Raw genomic sequence first — 17,573 nt, 5'->3', positions numbered from 1 at the left:
CTTTTGTGAGGGGCCACTGCTCTGTCCAAATAGGCTCGTCATTCTTCCAAGTTATTTTAATAATTGTATTGTTTGTTAAATGAGCAGTGGCCCCTAGGAAAATGTGGAATGTACATCTGAGTTTGCCATTGCATAAGTAAGTCCCTTCTTAATAGATTAAGGGCTGCATCTATCACATAAGGTTTTAATGTTGCAGGTTGGCCTTCTGGTCCCTCACATGAATAAATCTGAGTACTGTGATAAACCTCTTGTACTTTGGTTTGAGAAATCCCTGCAATTTCGCAAGAAATTTTTTATACAGGCCAGGATTTGGGCCATAAATGTTTGGAAACAATAGTAATATCAGATCCAGTGTTGAGGAGACCAGAAAATCTTTTACCATTAATTTTGATATTTATAGTCGGTCGGGCAAATTTAGATACTAATGATGTCTAAAAGGACTGCTTTTGATCTGTACTGCCGAATCCACCCATCCGTACATCATTAAGGAGTTAATAGAAATGTAAGGTAAAAGGAGTAATTGAGCAATTTTATCCCCCCTTTTGAATTGCCGTAAAATCTGAGATGACATCATAATTTGAATTTCTCCTTTATAATCTGAATCAATTGCTCCAGGGTGAACAGTAATTCCTTTAGAAGTCAAACTAGATCAGCCAAGTAAAAGACTGAAGGTTTGTGGGGGCAGGGGTCCAAAAAGTTGGGTAGAGGGGACTGCCTGGGGGTAAAGGAGAAAGGCATTTAGGGCTGGTATATGACGGCAGCTCTGCCAGATGTTGCGGGTTTGAGGGAAAAGATGGAATTTGCCCCTGGTTTTTGTTGAAGGGGACCTGGGGGGGTCCCCTGCTTGGAGTTTCCTGGAATAGGTTTCCTTCAATGTCAAATTTAGATTTACAGTCTTTGGACCAATGCATTCCTCTATGGTAACAAGGGCAGATTTTTGGAGGTTTTTTATTAGCTTTCTTAGGGCAGTCCCTTTTTAAATGGTTCTTCTCTCCACATGTAAAGCATCCTTCATTTCCCTTTCTTAAGGCAGCAACCATTGTTTCAGCTAGCATTTGCATCTTTTGAGTTTCTGATCCTAGATTGCGAAAAGCCTTCAAATAATCAATAATAGTCCCTGTCTCACGAATTGGAGCTATAGCTTTTTGACATTCCTGATTTGCATTTTCATAAGCAAGTAATTTCTCTAGTTGCCTTTTGACTTCTTCTCCAATTACAGTATGAGAAATAGCAGTTTGAAATCCAGCTAAAAACTCAGCATATGTTTCACTGGGTCCCTGTAATATTTTAGTATAGCTACCTGTAGGCTCCCCTTGAGGAGTAATTCGATCCTAAGCTTCAAGGGCCACTGTTTTTAATTGTTCGTGTAACAAGGGAGGGCACTGTATTTGAGCTTTTATAGTGTCAAATTGTCCTGTACCAGTTAGCATTTCCAAAGTAATTTGATTTTGGGGAGCGCCAACTCGAGCATTTCTGTTAGCATGATCTCTGGCTATATCATGAAACCACATCATCCATTGAAGATATTCTCCTGGTTTAAGGAGAGCTTTTATTAAAGTTCGCCAATCATGGGGAATAAAATTTCCAATAGAGTATAGAATTTAGAAGTACTTTAGTAAAAGGTGAATGTGGGCCGTACATAGTTATAGCTTTTTAAATTTGTTGCATGTGATAGAAGTTAATACCCTCATATTGAGGTATTATGTGCCCTTGAGCGTCAGGATTTCTTAAAACTGGAAAGGGGGAGAAACCATCGGCTTCAGAGACCTGTGACTGCAAAGTCATCAATTCAGAAAGCCTCTCTTGTGAAGGAGAATGAGTAGGTAGATTATTGTTATTCAGAAAAGTGTTGTTGGTTTTAATGTCAAAAGGTGTCTTAGGGGAGTCATTGCCAGAATCATTCAGTTCAGTTCAGTTCATTTCAGTCGCTCAGTCGTGTCCGATTCTTTGCGACCCCATGAATCGCAGCACACCAGGCCTCCCTGTCCATCACCATCTCCCGGAGTTCACTCAGACTCACGTCCATCGAGTCCATGATGCCATCCAGCCATCTCATCCTCTGCCGTTCCTTTCTCCTCCTGCCCCCAATCCCTCCCAGCATCAGAGTCTTTTCCAGTGAGTCAACTCTTCGCGTGAGGTGGCCAAAGTACTGGAGCTTCAGCTTTAGCATCATTCCTTCCAAAGAAATCCCAGGGTTGATCTCCTTCAGAATGGACTGGTTGGATCTCCTTGCAGTCCAAGGGACTCTCAAGAGTCTTCTCCAACACCACAGTTCAAAAGCATCAATTCTTCGGTGCTCAGCCTTCCTCACAGTCCAACTCTCACATCCATACATGGTGACCACAGGAAAAACCATATAGGTTCTAGCAAGGGAGAGACTTTGGGATTTGTGCCTGCTGGCAGGGGAGGAACACTTGGAGCAACCAGGGCAGGGCTTGTTGGAAAATTCTGAAATATTTTATGTTGTTCTAATTGGGCCTTTCATAAGGTTTCATCATCTAATTCATATTCATGTAATAAGTGTTCTGCCTGTTGGCGAATATTAGGAGGGCTAGAATTACCTTGAAATGGCAAAATCACAGCTTCAATGAGAGCCCATAGAGGCTAAAAATCTATCAGGATATTTCTTCCCTGTCTGGTGGCACGTGCAACATTTTCCTTGGCCCAGTGCCAAGTTTCTAAATCAAAACTACCTTCATCAGGGAACCAAGGGTTACATTCAACCACTGTCTGATAGCAAGCCTCTATTCACTGAGGTGAGACTGAAAATCCCTGAACTTTGAATAAGTGCTGAAGTAAAGTAGAAAAGTGATGGGGCTTTCCAGCTGTTTGACCCATGTCTTAGTACTTACCGGCCTCAACAGGCCCTGAGGTCACTCCGTCCGAATCTGCCACCTGTACCAGGTACCTGTTCTGGGCGCCACTTGTTGAGGTCCTTTAATGGCCTGGAACCCGGTGGTCCGGAGTCGACGGTAAGAAAGTAAAGGAGAGAGAAAGAGGCCGATATTGCTTGGTTTACGCAGAAAACCAATAAAGCTCCTGACACGGGGCTTGCGCTGTTCACAAAGGCCCTGGCTCCCTCTTGATGGGGTGAAGGCGCAGAGCGCCTTCTCGAAAGGGTCTCAGAAGCCTGGGCAGGAAAGTGAACACAGTGGGCTTCTGCGCTCCAGAGAAATAGCCTGAGAGAGAAGACACGGGGACTGACGCTCTGATGGAGCAAAGGTGTTTTATTCAACATTGTGTGGGTATTTATACTGCCTTACCAGGCAGCTATTTTCAGCAGAGATAAAATCAAAACTTACAAGTTATCAGGGAAACATGAGGTCATCACTTTAACCACATGGTTCATAAAAAGGAAGAGGGTTGTAAATAGTTACTTATCACCTTATGGAAAAACTAACGAAGGAAATGCATGCATCCCCATATTCAGGAATTAATAAGGGACAGAGGATTCATGACAGATCCAAAGCAGCATGCAGGCAGCCTCCTGTTAAATGCTTCCTGACACTAATGCCGGAGGTCGGGGTTCGATCCCTGGTCAGGGAACTAGATCCCACATGCTGCTACTAAGAGTCCACACGCTGCATCTAAAGATCCCACATGCCTCAACGGAAAGGCCCCTCGGGCTGCAGCTAAGACCCCGTGCAGCCAAAGTCGAAAAGCAAAACAACAAACAAAAGAAGGTAGGGAAAGACTCTGAGGTTTTTTGTGCAGGTAACCCCTGCAAGGTATGTTTGAGATGTTAGGTCCACTGGCCCCTATCAGAATTAACAGCAGATCTTAAAGTGAGAAAGGAGGCCAAAGTGGGGAGAATTGCTAATCCCTTCCATTCATTAGAGTGCCCAGTTTAGAGCTGGGCTGCTTTACCCACCAACCCTCAATTGCTTACCATGCATGTTTCTCACCATCTCGCCTGTCTGCCCATCCACTTGACCCCTCTCCACTCACCACCTCTCCGTCCTTCTACCTACAGTCCCCATCAGCCATCCATTCACCCAGCCAGCAAGTTATCAGGGTGCTCGTGTCATATAAAACCAGAGAGTGACTGGTTTTCCAGTGGGAATAATGTGAAGACTGCATCCTCAGGGTTCCGAAACCTCGAACCATTGCAGCATGTTTTTGCTCTTTTATTTTCTCAGCAATAACGCAAGTGTTTTTCTATTTAGAGTAGTGGGCAGCTCAGCATTTCCACTTAATGCACTTACCATTTCTTATTTCTCAGAATCTCCAACGTGTACATTTATTTTTCAAAAATATTTATGTATTCAGCTAAGCCGGGTCTTTGTAGTTGCGGCACGTGCACTTTTAGCTGTGGCAGTTGTTCCCTGACCAGGGATCAAACCCCGGCCCCCTGCGTGGGGAGCACGGAGTCTTAACCACTGGACCCCCAGGGAAGTCCCACCAATGTGTACATTTAAAGTGTACCTAAAATCAGCCACATTTGTACAAGGTCTTCTGCTTGGCACTCTTCTTCAGAACTGCTATGGAGACACCAGCTGGTGTTCCTCAATGCAGCTTCAGAAATGACATCTGAAAATCAAAATTGCAGCCTGCTTCATGCCATCTCTCTCAGACCCATAAGGTGAAGAGACTCTTGCCTTTCCCTTCTCCAGGGGATCTTCCCAAAAGTGAAGTGAAGTGAAGTGAAAGTCACTCAGGCATATCCGACTCTTTGTGGCTCCATAGATTATACAGTCCATGAAATTCTCCAGGCCAGAATACTGGAGTGAGTAGCCTTTCCCATCTCCAGGGGATCTTCCCAACCCAGGGATCGAACCCAGGTCTCCCACATTGCAGGCAGATTCTTTACCAGCTGAGCCACCAGGGAAGCCTGATATTTGTCAAATATCAACTGGTCATAGATGTATGGGTTTACTTTTGGACCCTCAATTCTATTCCATTTGTCTATATGTCTCTTTATTCTCATACCACACTACAGTTTTGTAGTAAGTTTCAAAATTGGCAAGTGTGAGTCCTCCAACTTTGTTTTGCTTTCTTAAGATTGTTTTGGCTCTTTGGGGCCCCTTGCCGTTCCCTATGAATCTGCAGATAGCTTTGGGTAGTGTCATCATCTTAACAAAAGTAAGTCTTCCAACCCATGAGCATGGCATGTCTTCTCATTTATTTAGGTCTTCTTTAATTTATTTCAGCAAGGTTTCTTAGTTTTCAGTCTATAGGTCTTTCACAATTGTGATTAAATTTATTCCTAGGTATTTTAATTCTTTGGAATGTGATTTTGTAAATGGAGTTATTTTCTTAATTCCCTTTTTAGATCGTTCATTGTTGGTATATGGAAACAAAACTGATTTTTGTGTATTGATCTTATATCCAACAATCACTTAATTTACTACCTTTATTAGCATTTCTTGGTAGTTCTTTAGGATTTTCTGTATATAGGCTCATGTCATATGTGGACAGAGGTGATTTTATGTCTTTTCAATTTGGATGCCTTTTATTTCTTTTTCCTGTGTAGTTGCTCTGGCTAGAACTTTCAGTAGGATGTTGAATAGCAGTGGTGAAAGTGAGCATCCTTGTCTTGTTCCAGATCTTAGGGGAAAGCTTACCATCTTTCAACATTGAATATATATTTGCTGTACTTTTTTTCATCAATGTGCCTTACTCTGTTGAAGTTCTTTTCTATTCCTGCTTTTCTGAATGTTGTTATCATTAAAGGGTTTGGATCTTTTTGGTGGGGCATGCCATTTGGCTTCTGGGATCTTAGTTCCCCGGACCAGGAATCAAACCCAGGCCCTTGGCAGTGAAAGCTGAAGTCCTAACCACCGGGAATTCCCAACGGTGTTGGATTTTTTTGTGCTCATTGAGATGATCATTTTTTTTTCCCTTTGTTCTGTTAAAGTGGTTTGTTACATTGATTAACATTGAACAACCCTTAACTGACTTTTCTTTAAAAGGAAACTTGAGCACATGAAAAGAAAAAACATCGTCTGACCCTGTGTGTTGCCTAGAAAATAACCCAAACCACATTTCAGCAAGTCCTGATGATTCTAGAAGCCAACAATCCCTTTCATCTACAAACTGGAATGTAATAAAGTCTTTTTAAAAAAATTTATGTGTTCATTTTTGGCCATGCTGGGTCTTTGTTGCTGCCCGAGGGCTTTCTCTAGTTGCCCAATCAGGGGGCTCTTCTTTAACTGCAGTGCCCGGGCTTCTCAATGCAGCACCTTCCCTTGGTGTGGAACATGGGTTCTAGGGCGCATAGACTTTGGTAGTTGTGTGCATGGGCTCCGTTGCTCCTTAACACGTGAGATCTTCCTGGATTGGAGACGGAACCTGTGTCTCCTGCATTAGGTGGATTCTTTACCACTGAGCCACCAGGGAAGCCCCTGAAGTCTTTTTTTTTTTTTTTTAAGTGCTTATTTATTTGGCTCATTAGATCTTAGTTGCAGCATGTGGGATCTTCCTTGCACGTGGGCTTCTACCTAGTTGTGCCTTCTGGCCTCGGTAGTTGTGGCGTGTCTGCTTAGTCGCCCACATGCTTAGAGGCATTGGGATTTTAGTGTCTCAACCAGGGGTTGAACCTGTGTCCCCTACATTGGAAGGCACATTCTTAAGTACTGGACCACCAAGGAAGTCCCCTACCCTTTTTTTTTAAGAAAAGCTTTATTGAGGTATAATTCGTATACCATATGACTCACTCACTTAAAGTGCACAATTCTGCAGTTTTTAGTCTGTTCAGAGAGTTGTGAAACCATCACCACAATCAGTTTTGGAACATTTTCATCACTCCAATCAGAAACCCTGTACCATTAATTTTCATCCCCACCCCATTAGCCCCAGGCAACTGCTAATCTTTCCATATCAATCAGTTCAGTTCAGTTCAGTTCAGTCGCTCAGTCGTGTCCGACTCTTTGAGACCCCATGAATCGCAGCACGCCAGGCCTCCCTGTCCATCACCAACTTCCGGAGTTCACTCAGACTCACGTCCATCGAGTCCGTGATGCCATCCAGCCATCTCATCCTCTGTCGTCCCCTTCTCCTCCTGCCCCCAATCCCTCCCAGCATCAGAGTCTTTTCCAATGAGTCAACTCTTCGCATGAGGTGGCCAAAGTACTGGAGTTTCAGCTTTAGCATCATTCCTTCCAAAGAAGTCCCAGGGCTGATCTCCTTCAGAATGGACTGGTTGGATCTCCTTGCAGTCCAAGGGACTCCCAAGAGTCTTCTCCAACACCACAGTTCAGAAGCATCAATTCTTCAGTGCTCAGCCTTCTTCACAGTCCAACTCTCACATCCATACATGACAAATGGAAAAACCATAGCCTTGACTAGACGGACCTTAGTCGGCAAAGTAATGTCTCTGCTTTTGAATATACTATCTAGGTTGGTCATAACTTTTCTTCCAAGGAGTAAGCGTCTTTTAATTTCATGGCTGCAGTCACCATCTGCAGTGATTTTGGAGCACAAAAAAATAAAGTCTGACACTGTTTCCACTGTTTCCCCATCTATTTCCCATGAAGTGATGGGACCAGATGCCATGATCTTCGTTTTCTGAATGTTGAGCTTTAAGCTAACTTTTTCGCTCTCCTCTTTCACTTTCATCAAGAGGCTTTTTAGTTCTTCTTCACTTTCTGCCATACGGGTGGTGTCATCTGCATATCTGAGGTTATTGATATTTCTCCCAGCAATCTTGATTCCAGCTTGTGTTTCTTCCAGTCCAGTGTTTCTCGTGATGTACTCTGCATATAAGTTAAATAAGCAGGGTGACAATATACAGCCTTGACATACTCCTTTTCCTATTTGGAACCAGTCTGTTGTTCCCTGTCCAGTTCTAACTGTTGCTTCCTGACCTGCACACAGATTTCTCAAGAGGCAGGTCAGGTGGTCTGGTATTCCCATCTCTTTCAGAATTTTCCACAGTTTATTGTGATCCACACAGTCAAAGGCTTTGGCATAGTCAGTAAAGCAGAAATAGATGTTTTTCTGGAACTCTCTTGCTTTTTCCATGATCCAGCGGATGTTGGCAATTTGATCTCTGGTTCCTCTGCCTTTTCTAAAACCAGCTTGAACATCAGGAAGTTCATGGTTCACGTATTGCTGAAGCCTGGCTTGGAGAATTTTGAGCATTACTTTACTAGCATATGAGATGAGTGCAATTGTGCGGTAGTTTGAGCCTTCTTTGGCATTGCCTTTCTTTGAGATTGGAATGAAAACTGACCTTTTCTAGTCCTGTGGCCACTGCTGAGTTTTCCAAATTTGCTGTCATATTGAGTGCAGCACTTTCACAGCATCATCTTTCAGGATTTGAAACAGCTCCACTGGAATTCCATCACCTCCACTAGCTTTGTTCGTAGTGATATCTATCAATTCTGCCTAATCCAGGTGTATTATCTAGGCAATATGGAATCATACAATATGTGGTCTGTCGGAACTGGTTTTCTTCACTTGGCATAAAGTTTATTCCTTTTAGTGGCTGAACAATATTCCATTGTATGGACAGACCACATCTTGTCTGTGCTTTTATCAGTGGGCACTTGGGATGTTTCAGCTTTGGGGATATTATGAATAATGATGCTACGAGTGAAAAGTGAAAGTGTTACTTGCTCAGCTGTGTCCGACTCTTTGGGACCCCATGGACTGTAGCCCACCAAGCTTCTCTGTCCGTGGGATTCTCCAGGCAAGAATACTGGAGTGGGTGGCCATTCCCTTCTCCAGGGGATCTTCCTGACTCAGGGATCAAACCCAGGTCTCTTGCATTGCAGGCAGATTCTTTACCACCTGAACCACTAGAGAAGCCCAGCGATGCTGTAACAGTCTTTTAATGCACCTAATCTCATTGAGTTCTCTCTTTCACATGCATTTTCATGGTTTATGCATGTCTCAGTGTCTCTAAATTAGAAGTTAAGAAACATGCCACAGACCCCAGAGCTCATGATGGGCAGAGCTGGTGGGGGAGAGCTCCTTCTCTGCTCCCTGTCTAGCGCTTCTCCCTTCTAGCTCTCTCTGCCAAATACAGCACCCCAACTGGCTTTTGCCACCAGCTCCTTTAAGAAGCCAGATAACACGATTACATAGACCCTAAAATGGTTCCCTTGTTCTCCTTACAGATTTCCTGAATGATCCTGCTTCTTTTTCTGTCTTGTCTGATTTTCTCCTGCCTGACCTTTTCCCGATTAAAAAGCTGGGGGAAAATGTCGGACTCCAAGCAAGTCACCAAGAGTAAACGGAAAGTGAGCTTCACCCCAAGTCAGGAGCCGATTCCAGCCTTAGACGGCTCCCAGGAGCCACCGCAGGAAGACTGCAACAGCAGCCGTCTGCCAGAGACCCCTAGCCAGGCTGGGCTGGCCTCCCACAAAGGACCCCAAGACAGCTGCCAGCAGAGGACCTCCCGACCACCTCCGCCGCAGAATCCCCAAGGAAACCCCCTCTCGTCTGATGACGCCTCCCCAGCACGACAAGCCAACGGGTCAGGGACTGAAGGCCCGGAGATCCCAAATACCAATGACCTGTCCGCGTCAGCCAGGCCCCAGGGCCAGCGAGCCAGAACCCTCTCCAGAGAAGACAGGAAGCAGGCACACATCAAGAGACAGCTGATGACCAACTTCATCCTGGGCTCTTTCGATGACAACTCCTCTGATGAGGATGCCGGTGCTGCCCTGTTCCGACAGTCTTCCCGGAAGGGCAGCCGGGCCAGCCTGGGGACCCTGTCCCTGGAGACTGCTCAGGCCCTAGGCGAGACTGAGACCTGCGCCCCCGTTATAAGGTAATGTACACTCTGTCCCCGACACCAGGAGGTGCAGTGTTGGGGTGGGATCTACACCCTTCCCTGCGCAGCCAAGCAACCAGCTATGCCAGTGCCTTGAGGGTGGCTATGTGGCAGGCAGGAGACACGAGGCTCGCCCCCACCTTCCTTCCCTCCTCTCAAAATCATTTGTTGAGTATCTCCTGTGAGTACAGGGCTCCAGGCCAGGACACTGGCTTTCCAGAAGACTGTGGTCTAGTTGGGGCAGATGACCTTGTATGTAACAACTAGTTATAATCTAAGCAGAAAGAAGCTCAGGTTGGCAAGGGCCAAAGCAATGATGGAAACCCCAAGGGAAGGACTGTGTCCCTGCCTCCTGATGAATATTCATTTATTTGTTGATACATCCAACAGATAATTAACAACTGTAAAACAAGTCTTCCTCCAGTGATAAAAGCAGAAACTCAAGGGAATTCCCTGGCAGTGCAGTGGTTAGGACTTGGAGCTCTCACTGCCCTGGGTATGGGTTCAATTCCTGGTCGGGGAACTAAGATCCCACCTCCAAAAAAAGAAAAAGCAGAAATTCAAATACTGTAACCACGTCCATCAAGTTGATTGTTGAAAACAAATACCTATAGGTCCATCCCAGGTGGGACTGTCCCAGAGATGCAGTCAGTGGCTTTGTTTTTTTTTCTTCTGGTTATTATTATTTTTTGTTTGCTTTTTATAGTGAAGTAGTGAAACTACTATTGATTTATTTGGCTGCGTCAGGTCTTCATGTGGCATGCAGAATCTTTTGTTGCTGCACAGACAATCTAGCTATAGCTCATGAACTTAGTTGTTCAGGGGCATGTGGATCTTAGTTACCTGACCAGGGATCGAACTCACATCCCCTACATTACAAGGTGGTTTCCCAACCACTGGACCACCAGGGAAGTCCCACTGGCTTTGTTTTTGTTGTTACTGTTATTGGACTTTGCCACCTCCCCTCCCAAATTACGATGGAATACAATAGTTGCAGGTAGAAAATGAGGGAAATGCGGTGAGCCTCATCAGAGAGTAGGAAAGAGCCTCCATCAGCCATGACTCCGACAGCCTGAAAGAACCTCGGCTGTGTTCTAGGGTTGTGGCCACGCGTTCTGGGAAACAAACTCACTCAGAAGGGCAATGCAGATAGTAGAGTGCGGTTTATTACACCAGCGGGCCCAGGGCAGAGTCTCCTCTTAGCCAAGGACCCCATCCAGTTTTTGTGAAAACCTTATATACCCTAAGTGTACGTGCGCAAACCCACCTCCCCAAATTGCCTGACAATCAAAGTTAACCTGCGATTCATATGCCTTAAACCTAGGTAGTTAACAGTGGACAATTATCAACAGGACAATTATCAACCCCCAATAAGCATAATAGAATGTACGATTCTGTTTGGTAACACAGATAATTAGGGTATTATTTTAGCGAGGTAGAGCCCTATAGCTCTTCCTTCCAGGGGCCTGGTTTTCCAATTGGTATGTCATTTCCATAGATACTGGGCATATAGTCCACAGTCCGGCCCAAGATGGAGTCCTGCTTTCAAGATAGAACCTGTTCTGTTTCCTCCTTCATTACCCCCTCTTGATACTCTTAACTCATAGTATGAGCATCATTCATAGGGATATATTGCACCCTGGCTCTCCGACCACCAATTTCGGAGAACACGACCAACCTTTGGCTTACAAAGTTCATAGTTCAGTTCAGTTCAGTCGCTCAGTCGTGTCCGACTCTTTGAGACCCCATGAATCGCAGCACGCCAGGCCTCCCTGTCCATCACCAACTCCCGGAGTTCACTCAGACTCACGTCCATCGAGTCCATGATGCCATCCAGCCATCTCATCCTCGGTCGTTCCCTTCTCCTCCTGCCCCCAATCCCTCCCAGCATCAGAGTCTTTTCCAATGAGTCAACTCTTCGCATGAGGTGGCCAAAGTACTGGAGTTTCAGCTTTAGCATCATTCCTTCCAAAGAAATCCCAGGGCTGACCTCCTTCAGAATGGACTGGTTGGATCTCCTTGCAGTCCAAGGGACTCTCAAGAGTCTTCTCCAACACCACAGTTCAAAAGCATCAATTCTTCGGCGCTCAGCCTTCCTCACAGTCCAACTCTCACATCCATACATGACCACAGGAAAAACCATAGCCTTGACTAGATGGACCTTAGTTGGCAAAGTAATGTCTCTGCTTTTGAATATACTATCTAGGTTGGTCATAACTTTTCTTCCAAGGAGTAAGCGTCTTTTAATTTCATGGCTGCAGTCACCATCTGCAGTGATTTTGGAGCCCAAAAAAATAAAGTCTGACACTGTTTCTACTGTTTCCCCATCTATTTCCCATGAAGTGATGGGACCAGATGCCATGATCTTTGTTTTCTGAATGCTGAGCTTTAAGCCAACTTTTTCATTCTCCTCTTTCACTTTCATCAAGAGGCTTTTTAGCTCCTCTTTACTTTCTGCCATAAGGGTGGTGTCATCTGCATATCTGAGGTTATTGATATTTCTCCCAGCAATCTGACTCCAGCTTGTGTTTCTTCCAGTCCAGGGTTTCTCATGATGTACTCTGCATAGAAGTTAAATAAGCAGGGTGACAATATACAGCCTTGACATACTCCTTTTCCTATTTGGAACCAGTCTGTTGTTCCCTGTCCAGTTCTAACTGTTGCTTCCTGACCTGCATACAGATTTCTCAAGAGGCAGGTTAGGTGGTCTGGTATTCCAATCTCTTTCAGAATTTTCCACAGTTTATTGTGATCCACACAGTCAAAGGCTTTGGCATAGTCAATAAAGCAGAAATAGATGCTTTTCTGGAACTCTCTTGCTTTTCCATGATCCAGCAGATGTTGGCAATTTGATCTCTGGTTCCTCTGCCTTTTCTAAAACCAGCTGGAACATCAGGGAGTTCACGGTTCACGTATTGCTAAAGCCTGGCTTGGAGAATTTTGAGCGTTACTTTACTAGCGTGTGAGATGAGTGCAATTGTGCGGTAGTTTGAGCATTCTTTGGCATTGCCTTTCTTTGAGATTAGAATGAGAACTGACCTTTTGCAGTCCTGTGGCCACTGCTGAGTTTTCCAAATTTGCTGGCATATTGAGTGCAGCACTTTCACAGCATCATCTTTCAGGATTTGAAACAGCTCCACTGGAATTCCATCACCTCCACTAGCTTTGTTGGTAGTGATGTTTTCTAAGGCCCACTTGACTTCACATTCCAAGATGTCTGGCTCTAGATTAGTGATGACATCATCATGATTATCTGGGTCGTGAAGATCTGTTTTGTACAGTTCTTCCATGTATTCTTGCCACCTCTTCTTAATATCTTCTGCTTCTGTTAGGTCCATACCGTTTCTGTCCTTTATCGAGCCCATCTTTGCATGAAATGTTCCCTTGGTATCTCTAATTTTCTTAAAGAGATCTCTAATCTTTCCCATTCTGTTGTTTTCCTCAATTTCTTTGCATTGATTGCTGAAGAAAGCTTTCTTATCTCTTCTTGCTATTCTTTGGAACTCTGCATTCAGATGCTTATATATTTCCTTTTCTCCTTTGCTTTTCACCTCTCTTCTTTTCACAGCTATTTTTAAGCCCTCCTCAGACAGCCATTTTGCTTTTTTGCATTTCTTTTCCATGGGGATGGTCTTGATCCTTGTCTCCCGTACAATGTCACGAACCTCATTCCATAGTTCATCAGGCACTCTATCTATCAGATCTAGGCCCTTAAATCTATTTCTCACTTCCACTGTATCATCATAAGGGATTTGATTTAGGTCATACCTGAATGGTCTAGTGGTTTTCCCTACTTTCTTCAATTTCAGTTTGAATTTGGCAATAAGGAGTTCATGATCTTAGCCACAGTCAGCTCCTGGTCTTGTTTTTGTTGACTGTATAGAGCTTCTCCATCTTTGGCTGCATAGAATACAATCAATCTGATTTCGGTGTTGACCATCTGGTGATGTCCATGTGTAGAGTCTTCTCTTGTGTTGTTGGAAGCGGGGTTTGCTATGACCAGTGCATTTTCTTGGCAAAACTCTATTAGTCTTTGCCATGCTTCATTCCGCATTCCAAGGCCAAATTTGCCTGTTACTCCAGGTGTTTCTTGACTTCCTACTTTTGGATTCCAGTCCCCTATAATGAAAAGGACATCTTTTTTGGGTGTTAGTTCTAAAAGGTCTTGTAGGTCTTCATAAAACCGTTCAACTTCAGCTTCTTCAGTGTTACTGGTTGGGGCATAGACTTGGATAACTGTGATATTGAATGGTTTGCCTTGGAGACGAACAGAGATCATTCTGTCGTTTTTGAGATTGCATCCAAGTACTGCATTTCGGACTCTTTTGTTGCCCATGATGGCTACTCCATTTCTTCTGAGGGATTCCTGCCCGCAGTAGTAGATATAATGGTCATCTGAGTTAAATTCACCCATTCCAGTCCATTTTAGTTCACTGATTCCTAGAATGTCGATGTTCACCCTTGCCATCTCTTGTTTGACCACTTCCAATTTGCCTTGATTCATGGACCTGACATTCCAGGTTCCTATGCAATATTGCTCTTTACAGCATCGGATCTTGCTTCTATCACCAGTCACATTCACAAGTGAGTATTGTTTTTGCTTTGGCTCCATCCCTTCATTCTTTCCGGAGTTATATCTCCACAAAGTTCATAATACATTGTAAAATGCAGGGTCCACAGAGAACTATCAAGGCAACTATAACAATGGTAAATATAGTTTTCCACCACTCACCCTCCACCCAAGATAGTCCCGAAGTCCAGAAAGGAATGTTTTCATTTTACATTGCTCTTATCTGTTTTTTCTTTTTTTCCATATCATCTAAAGCAGCTGATACATTGCCAGATAAATCAGGAATATATACACAACATTCAACCTTAATTATAACACAGGTCGCTCCTTGAACAGCTGTGACCATGTCCAAAACCATTCTATTTTGAATTACTGCTTTTGTTACTTCTGTGAAACTGCTGTTTACATAATATGTAATCCCATGAGCTGAGTCTCTTGACTGTAGGTCTGGCTTACACCAAGAGAGCAGGGAGAGATTATGATTGACAAGAGAGAGGAAAGTCTCTCTTTGTCATCCCAGAAAAGAGCAGAGTGATTTAAAATCTTCTTGGTGGAGCGGTGACACCCACCGGGGAGGTCCATCCATCACAGGCAGAGGCATAGCCCCACATACCGAACAGTTGGAGGTGTTGTGAAGTCCGCGTAGGAATGTGCACACTGATGAGGCCAAGCAGCAGGAGCTGATCATGTGGCTTCATCCTGAAGGGGCTCATCTGGGATCTTCTTCTCCTTCTTCTTCTTAAGGATGATCTTAGCCTCTCGAGGGTCAGTGGGGTCCCTCTGCGCAGTCCACTCAGCGTTTTCTGGGTCTGTGTGGTTTGCTCTCTTCACCCTCGTATGATGAATCCCAGGGGCAATACCTGCAACTTTAACTGCAGTAGGGGTAGTTAGAATAACAGTATAAGGGCCCTTCCACTGAGGGGCTAGCAAATCATGTTTCCAATCTTTGACCCATGCTTGGTCACCAGGCGTAAACTCATGAATCTGTTCCCAAGGGGGAACGGCACCCTTTCTTGTACAAACTTAGTTACCTGATGTATTATCTTACCCAGTTGTTCCATCTGCTGTGAAATCTCATCCCCTCTACCTGAGGCAAATTTGTTGACACCTGTTTTATTATGGGAGGGAGCCTCCCATACACAGTTTCGTACAGAGAATAGCCATGGACCGTGGGATCATCCTGAGTCTGAGCAGAGCCATCGGAAGCAAGTCCACCCAGGAGCAGTCAGTCTCTGTGATCCACTTGGAGAGTCTCTTTAAGTGTCTGGTTGGTTCATTCCACCATCTCAGAACTCTGGGCCTATATGCAGTGTGCAGTTTCTATTTTATGTTTAAAGTTTTGCTTACTTGTTGTACTAAATCAGCTACAAAAGCTGGGCCATTGTCTGATCCAGGGCTGGTGAAGTGAAGTGAAGTCACTCAGTCGTGTCTGACTCTTTGCGACCCCTTGGACTTGTAGCCCACCAGGCTTCTCCGTCCATGGGATTTTCCAGGCAAGGATACTAGAGTGGGTTGCCAATCCAAATCTGGGAACCACTTCCCTAAGCAGGCACTGGGCTACTTCTGATGCTCTTTCAGTCCAGGTAGGAAAAACTCCTACCCATCCCGAGAACGCACATTCCATGACCAGCAGGTAAGAGTAGTGTTAGTGAGGTTTCATTTCAGTGAAGTCCACTTCTGGGTGTTCTAAGGGCAGCGTGCCTTTTAGCTGAATCCCTGGAGGTTTCTGTCCATGCCGAGAGGCAGCATTAACCTGTGAGCAGGCAGTGCAGTTCTGAGATTCTGTCCTGCATTAGGGAAGAGAGGCGGGGAACCAAGAAATATTTTCGAATTAGCTCTTCCAGTTTATCATGGCCTAGGTGGGTTGCTTGGTGTGTTTGGCTTACCAGAGTGGGTGCCAGCTCCTCTGGTACCAATAATTTGCCACTTGGCAATTCCCACCATCCCTTTTCAGTCTTGATGGCCCCTTCTGCTTTGGCTAGTTGGTTTTGGCTTCAGTGTATTTTGGAGAGTCTAGCGTTACCTCAGGCAGCTCAGAGCTTTAATAGGGGCTTCACTTGTCACCCCCAAGCCCTCGGCTGCTTGTTTAGTGGTCTTATCTGCCAGTCTGTTTCCCCAAGCCTGGGGGGGGTTATCCTCTTTTTGATGTCCTCGGCAGTGTATGACTGCAACCCTTTCTGGTTCCCAGGCAGCATCTAACAGGGTCTTAATTTCTTCCTTATTTTTAGCATCTTTTTCACTGGCTGTCAAAGGCCTCTCTCCTTATACAGAGCCCTGTAGTGTGGCAAGAGCATACCTGGGGTCTGTGTCAGTGTTTGTCTTCTTACCTTTGGACAGCTGGAGGGCCCGGATTAGAGCATATCGCTTGACCCATGAGACCGGTGTGATGGCAGAGAGCGAGCCTCAGCGATGGTTTCCTCCATGACCACTGCACATCCCGACAGTCGTTGTCCTTGTTTCACCAGGCTGGTGCCCTTGGTGTACAGGACCCAGTCTGGGTCCGGGATTGGCTGGTCTCTCAAGTCAGGTCTGCTGGCATATTTCCTTGCAATCATGTGAGGGCCCACCTTCTCCCACAGGAAGGAGAGTGGCCAGATTCAGGGCCTGACAAGCTCAAGAGTAACATGGGGGTTCTCACATAACAGTCCTTGGTACTGAGTAATCTGGGATGTCGACAGCCATTTATGGGGGTCCCCTCGCAGGAGAGTGTTGACCTCATGCGGGACTTTTACAAACAAATCTTGGCCCAAAGTCAGCTTAGTTGCCTCCCGGACTGGTAAGGCAACCACAGCAACTGCCCATAAGCATTCCGGCCACCCAGTGGCAACATTCTCCAGCCGATTAGAGATAAGCCACGGGTCTGTCCCGTGTCCCCATAGTCTGGGACAACACTCCCACAGCCACCTTGTCCTTTTCAGTCATGTAAAGAGTCAACGGCTTTGTAAGGTCTGGCAGGCCCAAGGCGAGTGCTGACGTCATTGTACTGGGTTTGAGTTCTATTACTAATGGGACTTGTTTTGCAAGCCTGGGCGGTGGGTGGGTGGGGAGGGGGCGGGGTTGTCTTCCACCCAGACCTCAGGGAATTGTTGAGTTAACTCTCTCTCTTGACTGTTTAGCCCGTCCAGTTTCCCTTCAGGGAGATCATGCAACCTCCATTCATCTTGAGGGGTTACTGAGAGGAAGAGTAAATAGGTGGTTGAGCCCACTCAAACGGTGGGTCTTTCGTGAGGGGAAAGGTCACTTGTGCGCCCTATTTAGACAGCAAGTCTCTTCCTAACAAAG

The 17,573-nt window shown here is 45.2% G+C and overlaps 1 protein-coding gene across 1 annotated transcript in view; it reads left to right on the top strand.

Annotated features, from left to right (window-relative positions):
• ACACB (acetyl-CoA carboxylase beta) overlaps positions 1-17,573 on the top strand; it is a 136,628-nt gene that overhangs the window by 30,806 nt on the left and 88,249 nt on the right. The window contains exon 2 of the mRNA XM_040251296.1: positions 9,063-9,718. Within this exon, the coding sequence (XP_040107230.1) occupies positions 9,072-9,718 (647 nt within the window). The 5' untranslated portion in view covers positions 9,063-9,071. The remainder of the gene's footprint in view (positions 1-9,062; positions 9,719-17,573) is intronic.

Source organism: Oryx dammah, unplaced genomic scaffold (genome assembly GCF_014754425.2).
Source record: "Oryx dammah isolate SB20612 unplaced genomic scaffold, SCBI_Odam_1.1 HiC_scaffold_12, whole genome shotgun sequence".
NCBI classification, from domain to species: Eukaryota; Metazoa; Chordata; class Mammalia; order Artiodactyla; family Bovidae; genus Oryx; species Oryx dammah.
The sequence above is the reverse complement of the archived record's forward strand: the minus strand, read 5'-3'. Positions and strand labels throughout refer to the sequence as shown.